This window comes from Anser cygnoides, chromosome 11 (assembly GCF_040182565.1).
Source record: "Anser cygnoides isolate HZ-2024a breed goose chromosome 11, Taihu_goose_T2T_genome, whole genome shotgun sequence".
In the NCBI taxonomy this organism is placed as follows: Eukaryota; Metazoa; Chordata; class Aves; order Anseriformes; family Anatidae; genus Anser; species Anser cygnoides.
Window position 1 is genome coordinate 10624149 of NC_089883.1, and position 16695 is coordinate 10640843.

At 41.6% G+C, this 16695-nt stretch overlaps 1 protein-coding gene across 7 annotated transcripts in view; it reads right to left on the reverse strand.

Annotated features, from left to right (window-relative positions):
* LOC106043357 (high affinity cAMP-specific and IBMX-insensitive 3',5'-cyclic phosphodiesterase 8A) overlaps window positions 1-16695 on the reverse strand; it is a 141683-nt gene that overhangs the window by 95400 nt on the left and 29588 nt on the right. Inside the window, exon 1 of one of the 7 annotated variants that reach the window (XM_013192771.3) lies at window positions 1-16695. This exon is cut by the window's right edge and continues 26998 nt beyond it. The exons of the other annotated variants lie outside the window; for them this stretch is intronic. Coding sequence (XP_013048225.1) covers window positions 1-15 — 15 coding nt within the window. The 5' untranslated portion in view covers window positions 16-16695. 7 annotated transcript variants of the gene reach the window in all.

A 16695-nucleotide genomic window follows, 5' to 3' on the forward strand; every position in this document is an offset into this window, starting at 1 on the left:
CCGTGACACAAACATCTCTCACAGACGTCAGGGGCATGGGATACACGCAAATTTTCCTCATATACAGCGCACACACCACCCCAGCGACTAAACAAGCATGAAGTGAAGCGCATTTGGCTTTCCCCGTAAGAAGAGCGAGTTTAAAAAAGTAGGAAAAAGAGCAGTCAGGGAACTGAGGAAGCCAGGGTTCAAGTTCTTGGTCTACCACAGAGTTTCTCTGTGACCCCAGCTGAGTTGTTTATTCCCTGTGTGCCTGAGCAATGGCTCCGTGGGTGGCTCTGAGGAGAAATACGTTAAAAACTGTGAGGCATCTGGATATGGGAATACCCAAGAGCTCTCGAACTGGCATATTTATACAGACAGAAACCACTCCGAGACAATAACTCAGACAGCAGTGAGTTACAAAATAATACATGCATTAATCTTGACAGCAAACGTTGAAGTAAGCATGAGCAAAGGAAAATATTAGAGGACGCAAGAACTGTGATGATTTCCCCCAGCTAATTACACGGTCCGAGAACTTAAGGTATTTTCTTACAAATGTAAACTTTGTTTTTTTTTTTTTTGTGAGGGATTACAGCTGCCCGTAAAAGCACGGAGCAGAAACACGTCTGTGCACGGTGTCGTGTCTGACCTGCAGGAGTGCAGTGTGAGGAATGGGCACTCACCCCTGCAGATGCACCCAGCTTTAGGCAGGCAGATGCTGCTGTAAAGCTCCGGAGCACGAGTTAACTCACTTCCTAATGCAAACGCAAGCTGGCTTGTATAACCTCTGCCCGGCAGTTAAGAAGAAATCATAATTAATCAAAGACAAGAACACGACTCTCATTCTAGAACCTCCTAGCTCTTCTTGGGATTTTTCTGTTGAAAAAAGCCAGAATGTTACACTTCACCAATGCAAACCAACAAGTTTTAACTTTCTACAGCTTTTCTTTTAACTGACCAAAATACTTGTTTGACAATTACTTTCCTAAATGTGAGAAATATTTTAAGTTTAAATACTGTATCTTGCCATGGTATAAACAAACCACAGGTAACTTCTTTCAGAAGTAAATTCTAACTGAAAAAAAAGGATGGCTCTTACTTGGAGCACATTTCCTTTCACTCCTCCCGCTAGGCTGATGGGGCAGTTTTGAAGAAAAATCACGACAGAGAAAAATAGTGTGTGACTAACTTTTGCGCCCTGCAAAGCAGTTAAAGCTTTTTTTTTTTTTTTTTTGTTAAAATGTATACATTGGTGCTAAAGCAAAGGATATTTTCCTTGATATTTTCATCTCTGCTCTTCAGCCAAAGGAACATGATGTTAAATTCTGTGCAAATATAGCACAAACCACAGTCCTTTGTGCATGTTCTTGAACTGTTTCAAGAAGCCCTGGAGATATCACACATTATCCCATGATTCAAAGCTTTAACCTTGAGGGAAAATACACAAAACAACTTCAGATTTTTTCCAACTCAATACAGCATTGTAAATACTATAACAGTTATTTGATAAACACAATAGAAGGGTCTTTAAAGTGAATACATCTCGTTTGCCATGTTTATAGTAAATGACTCAGTAAAAACTGTTTTAAAATGCAAAACACCATTAACTACTCCAATATTTTTACTGAATCTACTCCTCCGTGTTGTCTGATTTCATTTGCTTTTAAGAGAAATCTAGCCACGTTTCCATTTTAAGAAACAGATTATAAATTTGTTTACTAAAAAATGCTTTATATTTTCTAAAACTAAATAAACTTATTTCAGATCATCTTTGATTGATATAAAGAATATTTCAAATGAAATTAATTTGTCCCAAGTGCCTAAAATAAATCTAAGGGTTAATATAGTGAAGAGCTCCTGTAGCACAAAGGAAGGGGGACGTATACCAAAGCCCTCCCTTTGTGCTTATGCCACTTGTACTGGATGGTGTGGATTTATGTGATGTGCTACATCAAACAACCCATAGAATATAACCTCTTACTACAGTTTAGTTTGCATTTCACAGAAGAGATCCGATTTAATGATAAAATTTCCACTATAAAACTACACTGAGATACCTGCAAATAGAGTACTAGAATATTTTTTGACATGGTGCCTCATTTTTTGTAAAGAGTCTTAGAAATTTTAAAGGGTAAAATATCTCCCCTCTTACTATGTTGCTTTCCAATGCACTCTTTTTGGGTAGAAAATATACCAGATTCTTCAGGAACCTTAAGGAATTTAAAGTTAAATGTCAATTTTCATTTCATCATCATTTACTCTGGCTAGAAACAGCTAAATACCAAATTCCCTTTTCCTGCCTTATTCTGAAAATTAACTTTCAAAAAAATTACAGAAGTTGTGGCAAAGATACAATCATCACATCTTCAGAGAAAAAAACACCAACCACACAAAAAAACAAAAAACACCAGACTGGTAGCCTGAAATCATCACTGCCACCCTTTGCTACAGCATTGTGAACTCTTTGGGATTATTGACATGGAAAAATACCTTTGTAGAATGTTTTCAGACACCTCTTATTCCTGTAAATATTGAAAACTAAGCATGTTTTAAACTCCTATTCTGCTGGGATATCTGGGAGTCAAAATATGCTAATGTGACAATAAATTTCAGGAAATTCTTCCTTCTGCATCATTTTTTCAGTACATCAAATAAACCCCTACACTTCACATGAAGAGGAGCAGTTAACCTCAAACAGAACGGGAGCCTTTTCTACCAGCCCGAAGCCTGTCACAGTCAGAAGGAAACCACAGCCGCCTGCGGCCTCGGTGCTACCTGGCCTGCGGAGCCACGTCCAGCCTGGGACAGCAGCAAACACCGGTGCTGTTGCAGGCCTACACCAGACAAGGGATTCTGCTCTGTGAGATACTGACCCTTCAGTGGCAAGGAAGAACGGCTGCCTACAAACCTTTTTCTCCTGCAGCATCAGCCTCCCACTCCGGTTATGTTCCAGCAAAACTGGGAAACTGCCAAGCAGCGTGTCAGCACACTGCTCCAGAAAGAGGTTTTCTGGTGCTAGTCTTGGACACGGAAATTATTCCCCAGAAAAGAACATCACCATGGGGCTCACCTCAGTCAGAACTAATAGGGCTGAACTTTTATTTCTTCCTTCACTTTCCACATGAATACACAGCTATCGGGCAATTTCCTCCATAACCTGGGAAAGAAGAACGTATTTGTGAAGTATCTGGGAGGTGCACACACATTAGCTGAATGGCAAATGCCTGAAACAGATGGGTGGTGCCGGATTAGCCCTGCCAGCAAGAAGGGATGAAGTACAGCAGCAGGAGAAAGAGAAGGCCCAGAAGACTTCGCCAGGAGCATCACCAGCCCCACGTCACCCGGTGCTCCTGAGGCGCCCTGTGCAGGGAGGCCCAGGACACCGCCACCTCCAGGGCTGGGTCTTGTCACCTTTGCTGCACGAGCCCTCAGAAGAGAAGTACCTCACGTCTGCTGAGCGGGTTCAAGAAACAAGGAGAGAAAACGGGGGAAGAAAAGACTGTCCAGTCTAACCTTTATTTCCTTCCCTAGCAAGACCCTGCTGAGCTGCCCAGAGGGAGACGAGCAGTCCCCTCAGCCCACCCGCACTGCTGCGGCCAGGAGGAACGGGGTGGAGATGCAACACGGGAGCAAATAGCTGGGGTAAAAACTTCTGCTCAACAGGACCGTGGAAGAAGCCTGCAGAAATCCATGGTGTTTCAGAGCAACCCAGACATTTCAGAACCACTACTATATTCATTTCCTCCTACAAGCATTAATAATTTACCAACTTTTTTTAAAGGCAGCACTGAAGCTGCATCATTGCATTCCAAGCAAATGCTAGGTATTCACACAGCTATTTGTTTTCCTTTGTCTCTTGGTTCAGTCTTGTGTTCCAGCCCCACTCGCCTTCTGTAAATCCCTCAAGAAAGCTAGTCGGAATGAAACCCAAGATTTTATTAAGCTACAAAAGAAAATAAATAATGTTGAAGCTTATGTGAATATTTAGAAACTTTTCCAAACACAAGGATGAATGTGCAGCTCTTGTGATGAGATACAGGAAAAAATAATTCCATTAAAGGGCCACTTATGCCCAGAAAGAACATTCAGAAAGAGATGGAAAAAAAAATAAAGGCAATAACATAATTTTGGGGCCCTACATACTCCCCTGCCTGTCCACCAGGGACAGGACAAAGCTTTCCTGGGAAGAGCTGTCACCTTTGGCACAAATGGAAGAATTTCTCTTCCTCAGATCCAAGCTATCTCCTTCTGGGTTGCACAGCTAACACAAGATCCAGTCGCAAATCGTAACCAGATGCAGAGCTGGTTTCTAAGCCTCACACAAGAAATCTCACTACCTCTGCTGCTCGGAGCAATCCAGGACTGTTTTAAAAAAATGTTAGAAACCTGCTGGAAGGATCCACTCACCACTCAGTGATTATCTTGACAGACTTCTCACAAAAAAATACAAAAAACAAAACAATAATAATAATCAAAAAAAAACAGTGAAGGCTCCTTTTGCACCTCAGTCCATAATACAAAAGGTAGGAAGGAAAGCACAGTGAAGAGAAATGGAGCAAAACAATTTGTGTTGTGTAATGGGCACACCAGAGGGACTAGCAACATCTTTAAAGTTATGAAGGACACAATCTTCTGACAATGCTGCGAGGCGGCACGCAATGAACACCGCTCAGCTGCATCCTTTTCCTTGCAGGAGATGTGAGCCTGGTTTCTGACACCACAGTCACTAATCCAGGATGGAAGGTAGTAGATGAACTTGAATTGTAATGCTGATATTTGAACATGTTCAACAAGCCTGCTCCTATATTTTAAAGATGCTGAGTTACCACTCTATATTTCACATTACAGCAAGCACACTTGCTAATAAGCAGCACTCCAAACAATGTATTTAGCTAATGACATTAGAAGGAAAAGTGATTAAGAAACTGTTTCAAATTTATTTTTATTTTTTATTTTTTAATTCATAGGCCATGAACATATTTAATGAAACACCAGTTACTCGAAGAAGCTGCTACTTTCTTACTGGTGACACAGATCTGGCCAAACTTCGAAGGTGATTCACCTGCCACACTGCACCCTCAGTCAGTGGGGGGCTGCGGCCACCCACCACCCGTCCCTGAGCTGCCAGCAGCCCCTGCCACCAGCCTTGGTGCCCAGCCAGCCTGCAGCAGTGCCCTGTGTGGGAACGGGGCCACCTTGGCTGCCCGGAGTTCAGCACCATGCTCCTCCTGCTCAGACCCCTGTGATTCAGAGCCGTGAGATCTGGTATGTGGCTTTACAGCCCTGGTGTTTCCGCACCACTGCATTAGAAGGAATCCTAATCTTACTGATGAAAATGGCAAAGTGCCCACTAGATCGCAATGTGGTCAGAATCTGGCCCTCACAGCCTGTTGTGCAAATGGTCGCAGTGCTGCAAACAGCACGAGGAAACGCACGCACCCATGGGCTCTGCTCACTGCTGGTTCCTGCAGAGAAGAGCTGGTGTTTGCAATGCTGGGAACCCTGCCTGAAGCTTCTCTAGTGCAGACAATGGTTAAAAGTCTCGGCAGCAGAGGAGAGATTCCTCCAAACGAATTCTTTCCTGTTGTGAGATATTATTTTTTTTCCTTAGCAGACATCAGAACTATCTCATTTGCAAATACATGTACAAGTCTCCAGAGAAAAGCTTGAACTTATCCTTAAATTACTGAAAGTTTATTATTACTTTCTCATGGAAAAAGTCACGGATGTCTTGTAATCCCTCATGTTCCCATCTTCTAAAGTTGAATGCATCTTGACCCAGAGAAAAACTTGGGAGACCACTAAAACAAGAGGTAAAAGACAATTCTGAAGATGCTCTTTCCTTCCAGACTTTAATGTTATGACTCACAACTGGGTGCTAGAAATCCCCTTAGAGGAATAAGAAATCTATACATTCACTTGATAAACCTTTTAGAGCAGTAATGGGATGTTTATGTGTTTTGTAAAGCAATACAACATATTGTGCGTCAGAGCTAACCCTCCCAAAATTTTGATAGGGCTGCCCAGTCTGGGAGGCTGATCCTCACAGCACCTTTGTATATTGGGATCAAAATACTTCTGCATTTTCACAGGATGGAAAAGGGAAAGGGTAGAGGTTCAAAGGCTAGTGGTGTGCCAAAAAAAATTAACCATGATTTTAGTCTGTTCTGTAGTGTCTTCTGTGTTTTCTTAGGGCCTTATCCAAAGCCCATTAAAACCAACGGGAATCCTTCCAGGCCTAGCCTTTAGCCTTACACTACTGTATACATTTTTATTATTAACTGCAATTACATTCTCCTAACATCTGTGGGCAAAATATCCATGAGAGGGTCTGTTACGTAGAACAGACTCACAACAGTTCTGCCATAGGACACTTCCAAGTTTGTTTTCTTGACTTCTACACAGTGTCCAATGTTCTGGCTAGGAAAGCAATGAAAGATTTTTGCTTTCTGTATCTTAAAATGACTTGAGAGAGAAATTGAGAAAAAATGAGTGACGGGATTACAGTTAATCACTAAAGTTGGTCCTGCCAAGCATATTGTGTACCTAGATGCCAAACAGTTTGCTCACCTTACCATAAAACTGCTCATTAATGCCATTAGCTGCACTCGTATCCTAGAGCTACTGCATTCCTCCGGGATGTCAGGGCCAAGCTACGCTTCAGCCTGTACAGAACGCGTCTCCTGCCTGCACGCATGGGAGATGGCTGGCAGCAGGTACCACAAACCGGCTCAGAGAGCAGATCCTTACAAGAAACTGGCAAAGACAGCTGAGAATATGGGCTCTTGTACCTCTCTAGCCAAAGAACCCCTTCCTCATGGAGCAATCCACTGATCGGCATGCAAGCCAGAATGTCCCACTAAGAAAAATTACTTAATCTGTTCATTAATTTTAAGAAAATGCATAGCTGAATTGTTTCAGAAACACACAGCAGACTCACATAAGGTGGATTTTTTTGGATCATTGTTGGTGGAGCATGTAGAAGAGCCAAGTATTGGGCTATCACCAAGCATGCCCAGGTTCTAGTGCAGTTCTAGTAACACCGAGACAAACATCACTACCGTACATGGTCTGGGTTCACTGTTGGTAAAGGAAAGCCTACTTGGAGGCTTAGAATTAGCATCGGAGATTATGGGTACTATGTAGGTGAGATATTATCTTACTAATATTACATCTTGTGGAAAATATGTAAATATATCAGGTTACATGTGCATATAAAAACATTTCACAATTATACTGGATATTTAGACAGTTGATGCCTCACACAACAAATACAAGTGATACAAACTCTTACAACTGCATGAAACAAGACTGCTTTTTTTGCCAAATTAGCTGGTAAACTAACTCAACAAGCCTTATCTTGCTCTTATCAGCCCACCTGTCTTTGCCCCTTTAATGTAAGACTTAAAAGAGGAAATGAGTACTTAACTGATAGTGCTTCTTCAAAGGAAATATTTGCTTCAGCTACCTTGCATTTTTAATGAGATTGTTTAGTCACAGCTTGGCATCAGTTCATAGTATACACCATGTCAAAGCTTTTAGGTTTTCAAAGCACAAAAAACACATGAAATAGTTTGAGCCAGCAACAGTGAAACTGTTCCTGGTTGGCATTTAATCATGGAGAAGACATTTACCTCCCTTCCTTGGTCAGAGCAGAGACAGAATTAGCAGAAGAAATCTGCTCCTTTAATTCCAATCCCTGTGCCATCTCGTGGGGCCGGCTTATAGAAAATTCTCTGCAATTCAGATTCAGCTGAGGGATGAAGCACCCAACCAACTGGAATATGCTCATGTATAAAGTGAGGGTGAGGGCTGCTGAAGTGGTCTCAGGGCACTGATGACCCTAACTTAGTATTATGTCACTCTGTTGAAAACTTAGTAATAGTGTACCTCCGAGGCTGGGTGGCCTCTTTTGTTGAAAGGGACGATAAAAGATGTTATAATGTGTTTTTATTGGCTCTTTGTTTTCTAATAGGCTATAGATCAAACATTTTACTTTTTGTATTGCTCTGACTCAGAGCACAGTATGTGCATTTTTGACAAGCAGACTTCTATCATGCGCAAAGACAAATGCCCTGAGAACTTGTTTCAAGTCACTGTGTGACTTAAGTCAATACTTAGCACAAGTACTTCCCAATACAGTACATTTTCATCTTTTTTTGTTCTCCCCCCACCTCTATTCTATTCTCTTTTTTTTACTCCCAAATTAGTGAAAACGTTTGTAACAGCACTGAAGCTGTCGCTTATAACTAAAGAAAAAAATGAGTGCCTAATTTGACAAAACTGAACCCCAGCTCCGCAGAGCATCCTGTCGTCCGCTGCTGCGGCACAAATTTGGATACTTTCTTGTTTACATAACTTACTGCCCTTGAGCCTCTCAGGAAGTTGGTCTGAGGCTTGTGTCTGGTTTGCCCCACGTCAGCAGCAGCAAACTTTCAAATGCTGGACATCACCTTTGTGTTCTTCCTGCTCGTCAGCAGCTGACTTGGGGAAGAGAAGTAGAAAGAGAAAAGCAACATCCAGGAAGTGCCATTTCTTGTCAGCTTGGATCAATACATCTGCCGTGGTGCTACTGTCTGGAAGGACAGCTAAGAGAACAAAACCAAACAAAAATTGCAAACTGCAGAAGGAATGAGAAAGAAAATCACAACAGGCTGCTGGGCACCTCTTTGGGAACAGCTAGGGATGCAGCTACACAGCACCCACCAAGAAGCGTTCAGCCATGTGCAAAACAAAGCGCTTGACAAGAAGAGATTTCTCAGACTCAAAATAGATTTGACCTTAGGATTCTCTTCTGAACGCCCAGTACAAATGAAGTCATCATATATAAATTCTTCTGCCTTTTGAATGCCTCTTGAGCTCTGTACTGGTGCTAGGCTAACTAAGCATCCCAAGCAAATGCACTGTCTCCCTCAACCTAAAGACTCCTATTAAATGAGTGGGACGCCATTAAGTGCCGATGGCTCCTCACCGAGCAAGCGGAGTTAGAGCTGTGAAGATGTTGGCAGCATCTCGGGGCAGCAGCAGAGCAGACCCTGAAGACACCCGGTGCTCTGCATGCTCCCCTCCCGGTGGGCACAGGCTACCCAGGTTACGCAGGGTACCCAGCCTGGCAGAAAATGGTGCAGGGCAGAAATGCCAGCCTCAAGAGCAATGATTTCAATCACAGACTTCTTTAGAAAGAGGAAGACGCCACACTACCAGGCACCGCTGAGGGCCCGTACTGATGCCTATCTCCATATCTTCACTGTGAAGATGCACAGTGAAACACGTGTGCTGTTGAGAATTTATCAGGATTCCTCCGCAATAGCAATGTGTTGGCCGAAGATTTTCTGTATCAGCACCTCCTCCCATGTATTGCCTTCTGTCAACAACTTCAACACTATTAGCTTCTACAACAGCTAATTCCGCATATTATCAAAACAAAAGCCATAATGCTTTTCTTTCTTTCAAAATTTCTCAGTCAGTGTTAATTCTGAGGCCATGATCCAGCTGTCTTTTCTCCTTTCCCAGATATCGAAATAAAACTAGTGCATAAAGAAAAAAAATTCTTAAAACCACACTGAAAGTTACCCTCACATCACTGAAGGATTATTATCTGAGTGTCCCATTTTGGAAAAGGTGGCAGTAGATTTTGCGTTAAAACAAAATAAACCAACAACAAACAAACAAAAATCCTATCTAAATGTAATATATAATTTCTGTGGCAAACAGAAGCACGCAGCTCAGAGTCACCCCAGTCTCAGTTCCTCTGGAGCAGCATTTAACAATATGCTTCCTCCTCTGATTGAATGGATTCATTTATCTGAATGGGCTCTGGATCAAGCAATATTTAAGAAGGAACTGTTAAAGGAGCTTTCAAATACAAAATGAGTAGACAGGTAAAAAAGCAGATACGAGGTTTTTTAAATGCAAAGCTGGAGAATGAAACTAGAGGTTCTGTGCCACGCAAGCTGGCAGCGGTCGCTGCAGGCCTGGGGTATTTCTGAGAAGCTTTTTTTTTTTCTTCCCACCACAAGTGGGAAGAAACATATCCTGACTTCCTCTCTCCCTGCAGTGAAGACAACATTCCCAACAAATGGCTTATTAGAAAGGGTCCAAGAATAAATAATAAACACATATCCATTTGTATGTATATTTGCATATACATAAGTTGCCCAAAAGACCAGTTAGATCTAAAAATTCAATACAGTGACCCAACTACTAAAAGATGAAGAACTGCTAACAAAAATATGAGGTTTCTCAGTGAAAAACAGCTACAATTTCAGGGGACTAGAGAATAATAATTATGGTAAACAGATATTTATTTTTTAAGTCTATGGGCAATCCTGGATATTTAGACCAATGACCCTGCAGTTATGCCCAGCAAAGAGCTTGAAATGGTAAAACCACAGTAACATCAGGCCTGCAAAAGGATGGCACAAAAAGTAAGGACCCGTATCTCTACTCTATTCAAGGTCTTTGAGCAGGTCAAGTAACGTAGTGTGTATAAAACACACGAACACTAATTTAGACCTCCAAACTGACAAGATCCCAAACAAAAACGATAACCTAGAAAGCAATCATGGGCTAAGTGAAAGTACTGCCATAGATTGAAGATATAAGAGGAAGAATCCAAAAAAGAGGGAAAAAACGCACACTTTCAACTATCTAAACGAGAATACATCATTTCGTGCTACTATTTGTTTTCAGCACTGCATTTAGCAGTGACACTGCCAACGCAGACACAAGCAGCAGGGTGCCAGCCCCAGACCACCGAGCTGCTCACTGCCCCGTGCTGCCCATAACCAGACGGATGCAGCACGGCCATTCCCATGTGGGTCAGGAAGCTTTTGCTAGTCTGCCACAGCTACATTAACACTGAACTCCTCAATCTCCTTATATTTGTTTAACGGCATGTGGTGAAAAAGCAGGGGAAACACTTGTCTGAGAAATTCTCATTAAATAAGGTCTAACTTGATATGCAGGTGAGTTAGGCTCGTCCATGTGACTGGGTCTTAATCAGCAGAAGCAGGATTTCAAACTCCTACCTGATGTATAATCTTTTTTATCTTATTTTTAAGGCTGAACCAAATCAAGTCTTATTTTCCATCCTACCAGTTATGCTAGAAAGCAAAGGCAAATAGCTCTGGGGCTTAGTTTAACATGGCCTCTTATAATTGCATGAAATTAAAAGTAATAATGTGTTGACAACCCTAGAGATACCACAGAAAAAAACAGAAAACAATAAGGTACGGAAAATATTTTGCACTAATTTACAGAACTAGGTTTGGATTTCTAATACATTAAGTGGTAATTGTGGCATTGTTAACTTCCAAAGCCAGCCCTTACAGTTGCTTGTGCGTAGCCTACTTAGGATCTCAGCCTTAAATACTGTAAGTAACTGGAGCAGAACTCCTTCAGGCAAACAGAAGTACTTATTCTGAGGCTGATGCCAAGGAAATTCCGGCATATATGTCCATAAAAGAGGAGTTAAGATCTCGCAGGGCAGCCAACCAGTACAACCGCCACCTACCTACTTATTATTCATTACTTGTGCTGTGATGGAGCCCAAGGACTCTAATGGCACGCCAGAGCTCACTCTGCTAGATACTGTACAAACACATCATAAAGAGTCCTTAGCCCGAGGAGTTCACAATCTGATCTTCAGTTAGTAAAATCACTCAGCCAAAGACATGGCTGTATATCTTCCTTGACCATAAACTCACCTTTTATCTTGTTCTAACAGCACTACCCTTGCAAGATCTGCAACGAGGGACTGCTGGATTTCAATTTGGAAAAACTAAATCAAGAGAAAATTAAAGCCTTGCCAAGTCACCCATCAACACAAACGTGTACCTGTAAGCACAAAAGGAGTACCACCTGAAAAAGCACTTTTCTAGACTAGTCTGTGCAAAATCCTATTCTCCATCTGTCCTTGGGCTACTCACTTTTTTGAAATGCAAATAAATTAGCATTGATCAGCATGATAAAGAGCAGGAGACAGTAGGTTTTGCTCAGGACTCAACTTTTGGTGACATCCTTAAAGAATGATATCATATGGCTATAATTCTTCCTAAGACTCTTCACATTAAATCATTTAGCGATTAGATTTTTGCAATGCTATTGCATTTCTAGTAGCGCAGACTCAGGAGCACACTAAATGTACTTCAATCCACCCACCTGTTAAAACTCCTCACCACTATCAAAGCATATTTATTTGAACGTTTTTGAAAAACTTCTCTCACCAGATAATTCATGTGTTCAACTTAAAAAATTGGTTTCACCCTTCAAAGAGAATCCTTTTTTATCTCTAAATTGAAGAGTTTATTCCACTGTTTTTCCATGCAAGCAGATTTAGAACTAAAATAAAAAGCAGCCACATTTCCTAAAGTTTTGATCTGTTTTGAAATGAATCTCCATAGCTGCCAGTCCACGAAAAGGAAAAAAAAATGCTACCCATGGCAAATACTCAAAAAAGTGTGTGCGCTCTGCAGTATTCAAAGCATAGAGTTTGAGGTCTCCCCTCAACGAAAGCTAGGACAGAAACGTTCAGATTTTTTCTTTTAGCAACTGCCAAATCCTTGGTTCATTATTTTTCACGTGGGGCATATTACACATGATACACGCCAGTTTCCTCCTTCCTTTCTATCCACTTTCTCTAGCATTTCTGTTCAGCTTTGGTCTCCATTTTCTCCATGCTCACTTTCTCAAATTCATTTTTGTTTCCCACAGAATCCTTCCAATCTTTCAGAATACTTTGCCTATTTGGATTTCTTTCCATTTTTACAACCACAGAGCTCTCTTTTCACTTCCCTCCCCACATTGTCTTGTGCGTCCCATTCTCGTGTCTGTCCATTCCCACCCCCCAGCTTTCCCAGTCAGCCTGGCCCAGCAGCCCTGGGAGACCCAAGCACCTTCCCAAGGGAAGAGGTTCCAGCGTGGTGGTGGCTGACCTGCTGACAGCATAGGTTTGCGAGTACCACTCTCCAAACCTGAGCTGACGATGCTTGAAGTGTTGGCTTCAGATTTCCACAGCAGGCCAGTTTCCCCTTACACTGGTCAGCCTCCTGCAAAGCTGAAATCTGCATCTTTTAGGGTTGTATAGACTGAAAAACCTCAAATATTTTCTGTGGGATAGAGCCCTAAGTAAGAGCTCTATTCACCTGAAATGTGATGCCATGGGCTTCCACAACCCAGCGTGTAGGCAGACTATGCTTGATAAATGTCTGTTTATCGTAACTGCAGAAGTCAGCTCTGCTTTTCCAGCCTCTCTCTCCCTCGAGATTAAGAAGGTAAAGGTCACATTTAAAAAAGACAGGCCTTTGAAACTTTTTTTTAAAGTGCTAGCAACTAAACTCTGTGTGAAAATATCCCATCCTTTTCCACTAAATTAAGCCGCACCAAATCAACATACTCTTCTTTAAAGAGCTGGTACATTACTGACAACGACTTAAGAATAATTTAGTTACACTGATACATAGAAGGAAAGAAAAAAAAAAGGGTTAAAACCAACCCGGCTACTGAAAAAAGAAAGCCAACCACCACCACCCTGCTACTGGAAGAGGAAGCCCTAAAATACATAACTGCAAATTCCAACATGGGAATGCATTAAGATCATATTCCAACCAAAATTCTTACGCTAATTAGGAATTGATTTTTATGAGGCTTCACATCCTCTGTGAATCAGGGCTAGGTTACCGAACTGCTAGTTTTAACACTTCTCCTCTTCGGGCAAAGATTTATTTTCTGCTCAAATCAGTATAGAGTATCTGCTGCACTCAAGTTGCTATTACACCTTTCAAAGAAACAGTCACAATCTGTTTAAAAGAAAGAGACACAGAAGTCTTCACCAACATCCTTCTTCATTAGTAGGCAGCAATGCGGAGTGGCACGGAGGCACAGCCATTCTCAGCCCCAGGGAGGGAGCGAGACTTGTGCCGTCCCCTTCTGCATGGATCTAACTTATTTTCACCATCTATGCTGCACCTTTGGCCGACGTGCAATGTGTTTCTTTTCAACATCCAAAATATGTTCATATGTTTTCTTTATTCTCTATTTATTCTTAAACATCCAAGGGTAAAAATGCTACTGATAAGCACGAGGAGAATTTTTAGTTTCTTGAGAGCACATTCATGCAGTCAGAATGCCATCCTGACCTGCCATCACTGCTTCTTCTGCCACCTCTCTCCCGATTTTCCAGGCAAGGAGCACACAGCCAATAACTCTACCCTCCTGACTACGCCTTGGGCTCTGGCAAAGAGCAACTGAGAAGAAAGACGTTTTACATATTTATGATTAAAAGATAACCGATAACCAGGATCCAGATGTTGGTCGCTGCTGGCCAGCGCACAGTGCAATTATTATTCCATTTATAGAAAGAGATGTTGTCCTCCTTTTCCAGCCAACCAAAAGGTCTTCCATAAAACGCTCAAACACTCTGAAGAGAGGCATTCAAAACAAGGAACGAAAAGGGAACGAGCCACATTTGCTCCACAATTATCGCATTATATAAGTCCAACGCGGCCTCAGTCCGCCAGCGGCCTCCATTCCCCCAAGCTCCCGGGCTCGCTTTGCTGCGGGCCTCCTGCGGGCCCCGCACCAGCTCCGCACCCGCGGGGCCACGCGACGGCAGCGCCGGGGCCAGGCGGGAGGCGAGGCCCGGCCCCTCGCACCCCTGCTCCGGGGCTGCTTCTAATTAGGTCAGTGGGAACAGGCCCAAATTGTTTGAGTCAAATGAAGTCTGAAAACGCTAATAACGCTCTGCTCTCCCTGAGATTGAGCTTAAAAAATAAAAACACTTCTGAATTTGACTCTTTACAGAACCCGATAGTCTTTAATTATCTGTGGTCCTGGCAAGGAGCACGCTAGCCAAAGGGTAGCTTGTCTTTTTGGGTGTTTTGCTTGGTGAGATTTTGGTCTGGGGGAAAGGGATGGAATGAAAATAAGTAGGGCTGAAAGGCAGAAGGTTTACAAAATGCAGAATGTATAAAAATGACAGCTCCCAAGCTGAGGAGTAGCCCACAGCTTCAACATGCACATTACAACTACTGTAACTGCTCCGCAGCTGGCAGCTGGCTGTAATATTTTAATGACATCTTAATAAATTGTTATTTAATAAATCCAGTTGCCATGTGCTACCAGTTAGTAATACGTTTTGACAAAAAAGAGTCCACAATACCATAAAGGAAAAACAGGCTTGAAATACTTGGAAAAGATATGATAATCACTACAAATTAAAGTCTGTGAAATTTATAGCTGGATACTGAGTGCTCATAGTCCATACACCAATAATTTTATTTTTTTTTTCAGCTGTGGACAGGAAAATGTATAAACTGTTAATCCATTACATACAGCCATTTCCTTTGGGTATTTCTAAACAATGGAGAACAGAACTTACTGAAGTTTAAAAATAACTTTGTGTACCAACATTTCGGTTTACTTTTAAATATGCTTCTTGCAACATTAGAATCATTATATATGTGGATTTACACACAGAATGCTCTTTTTTATTAACTGCCATAAAAAGTAAGAAAGATTAAATTATGTGTTTCCTATTAACATCACGTTTTTGTAATTATATTGTGCACATCCTTCTCAAGCATTAGTGGAACTTGACACAAATGTGATTTCTTCAAATTCTTCTGCAGTTTTTCCCTTCCCTGCGAGCAGCATACTTATTGAAAAGTACAATATACAGCAATTTCTCCCTCGATTAAATAATCTAATGTTAATTTTCTCCTCCCATTGTAAACACTGTTTGTTCCCATATAACGTCAACATCATTTATATGATAGAAAAATATTTACAGTCAGAAAATTAAAACAAACAAACAAAACTAATAAAGAGAGCCACCCATCGAGAAGAAATTCTTGCCCAATGTTTCTTCGACAGGGCCTCACGTCAGATACGATTCTTCAGGACAGCCTAGACCCACCAAACTACAGATAACTGTCAGGTTCCTGGTCCCGAGGTATTACAAATTTTCACAGGAAACATTTCCAGAGCTTTAACATGGGCCAAATAAGTCTTTCATAAAGGTACCACACCTACAAACAATGGAACCCGTTGGGCTGAAAATTTCACACACAGCCAAGCACAAACACACGTTACCCCTGAGGCAGACCCCAAATGACAAATTAAAGCCAATGCTTGAAGTCTGATAAAATAACAATAAAACAAAAAAAGTGCTTGCTAGTGAACTGTGTCAGGAAACATTTACAGCAAATGACTCTACAAACCCCACCATAAAATAAATTCCTATAAAATTACGTCTGTTTTGGCCTCAGTTAATTTAAAGCAATTTCAGTTGAACCTTACTGGCTTCAGCTTCGTGAGGTCTCTCAGGTTTTTACACAGGGCAGGAAACCAGGTTGACTTAGATGAGCTGCACACGAGCACTACTGGGAAAAAACTGGCTGCTGACCCATCACTCCTTCCATTGTCTCAGCGCACTTCCCACGGACGTATGGCATTAAGAAAATTCTCTTAGTTCAGAAGAAAACATAAGCCAAGTAGTAGGTATGATACAGAAAGATTATATGAAGAAAAGCAAGGATAACACCCTTCAATTGTTTTAATTTTAAAACAATATTGGCATAAAAGGACAAAATCATTGCCCATATCACAGTTCCATAACAGAAAAAAAATCTTCTGAAACTGCAAAAATATCCCAGAAATTATAGTTTGAGAAATAAAGCTCACTAATTAACTCATTTCCTAAAGGCAGTA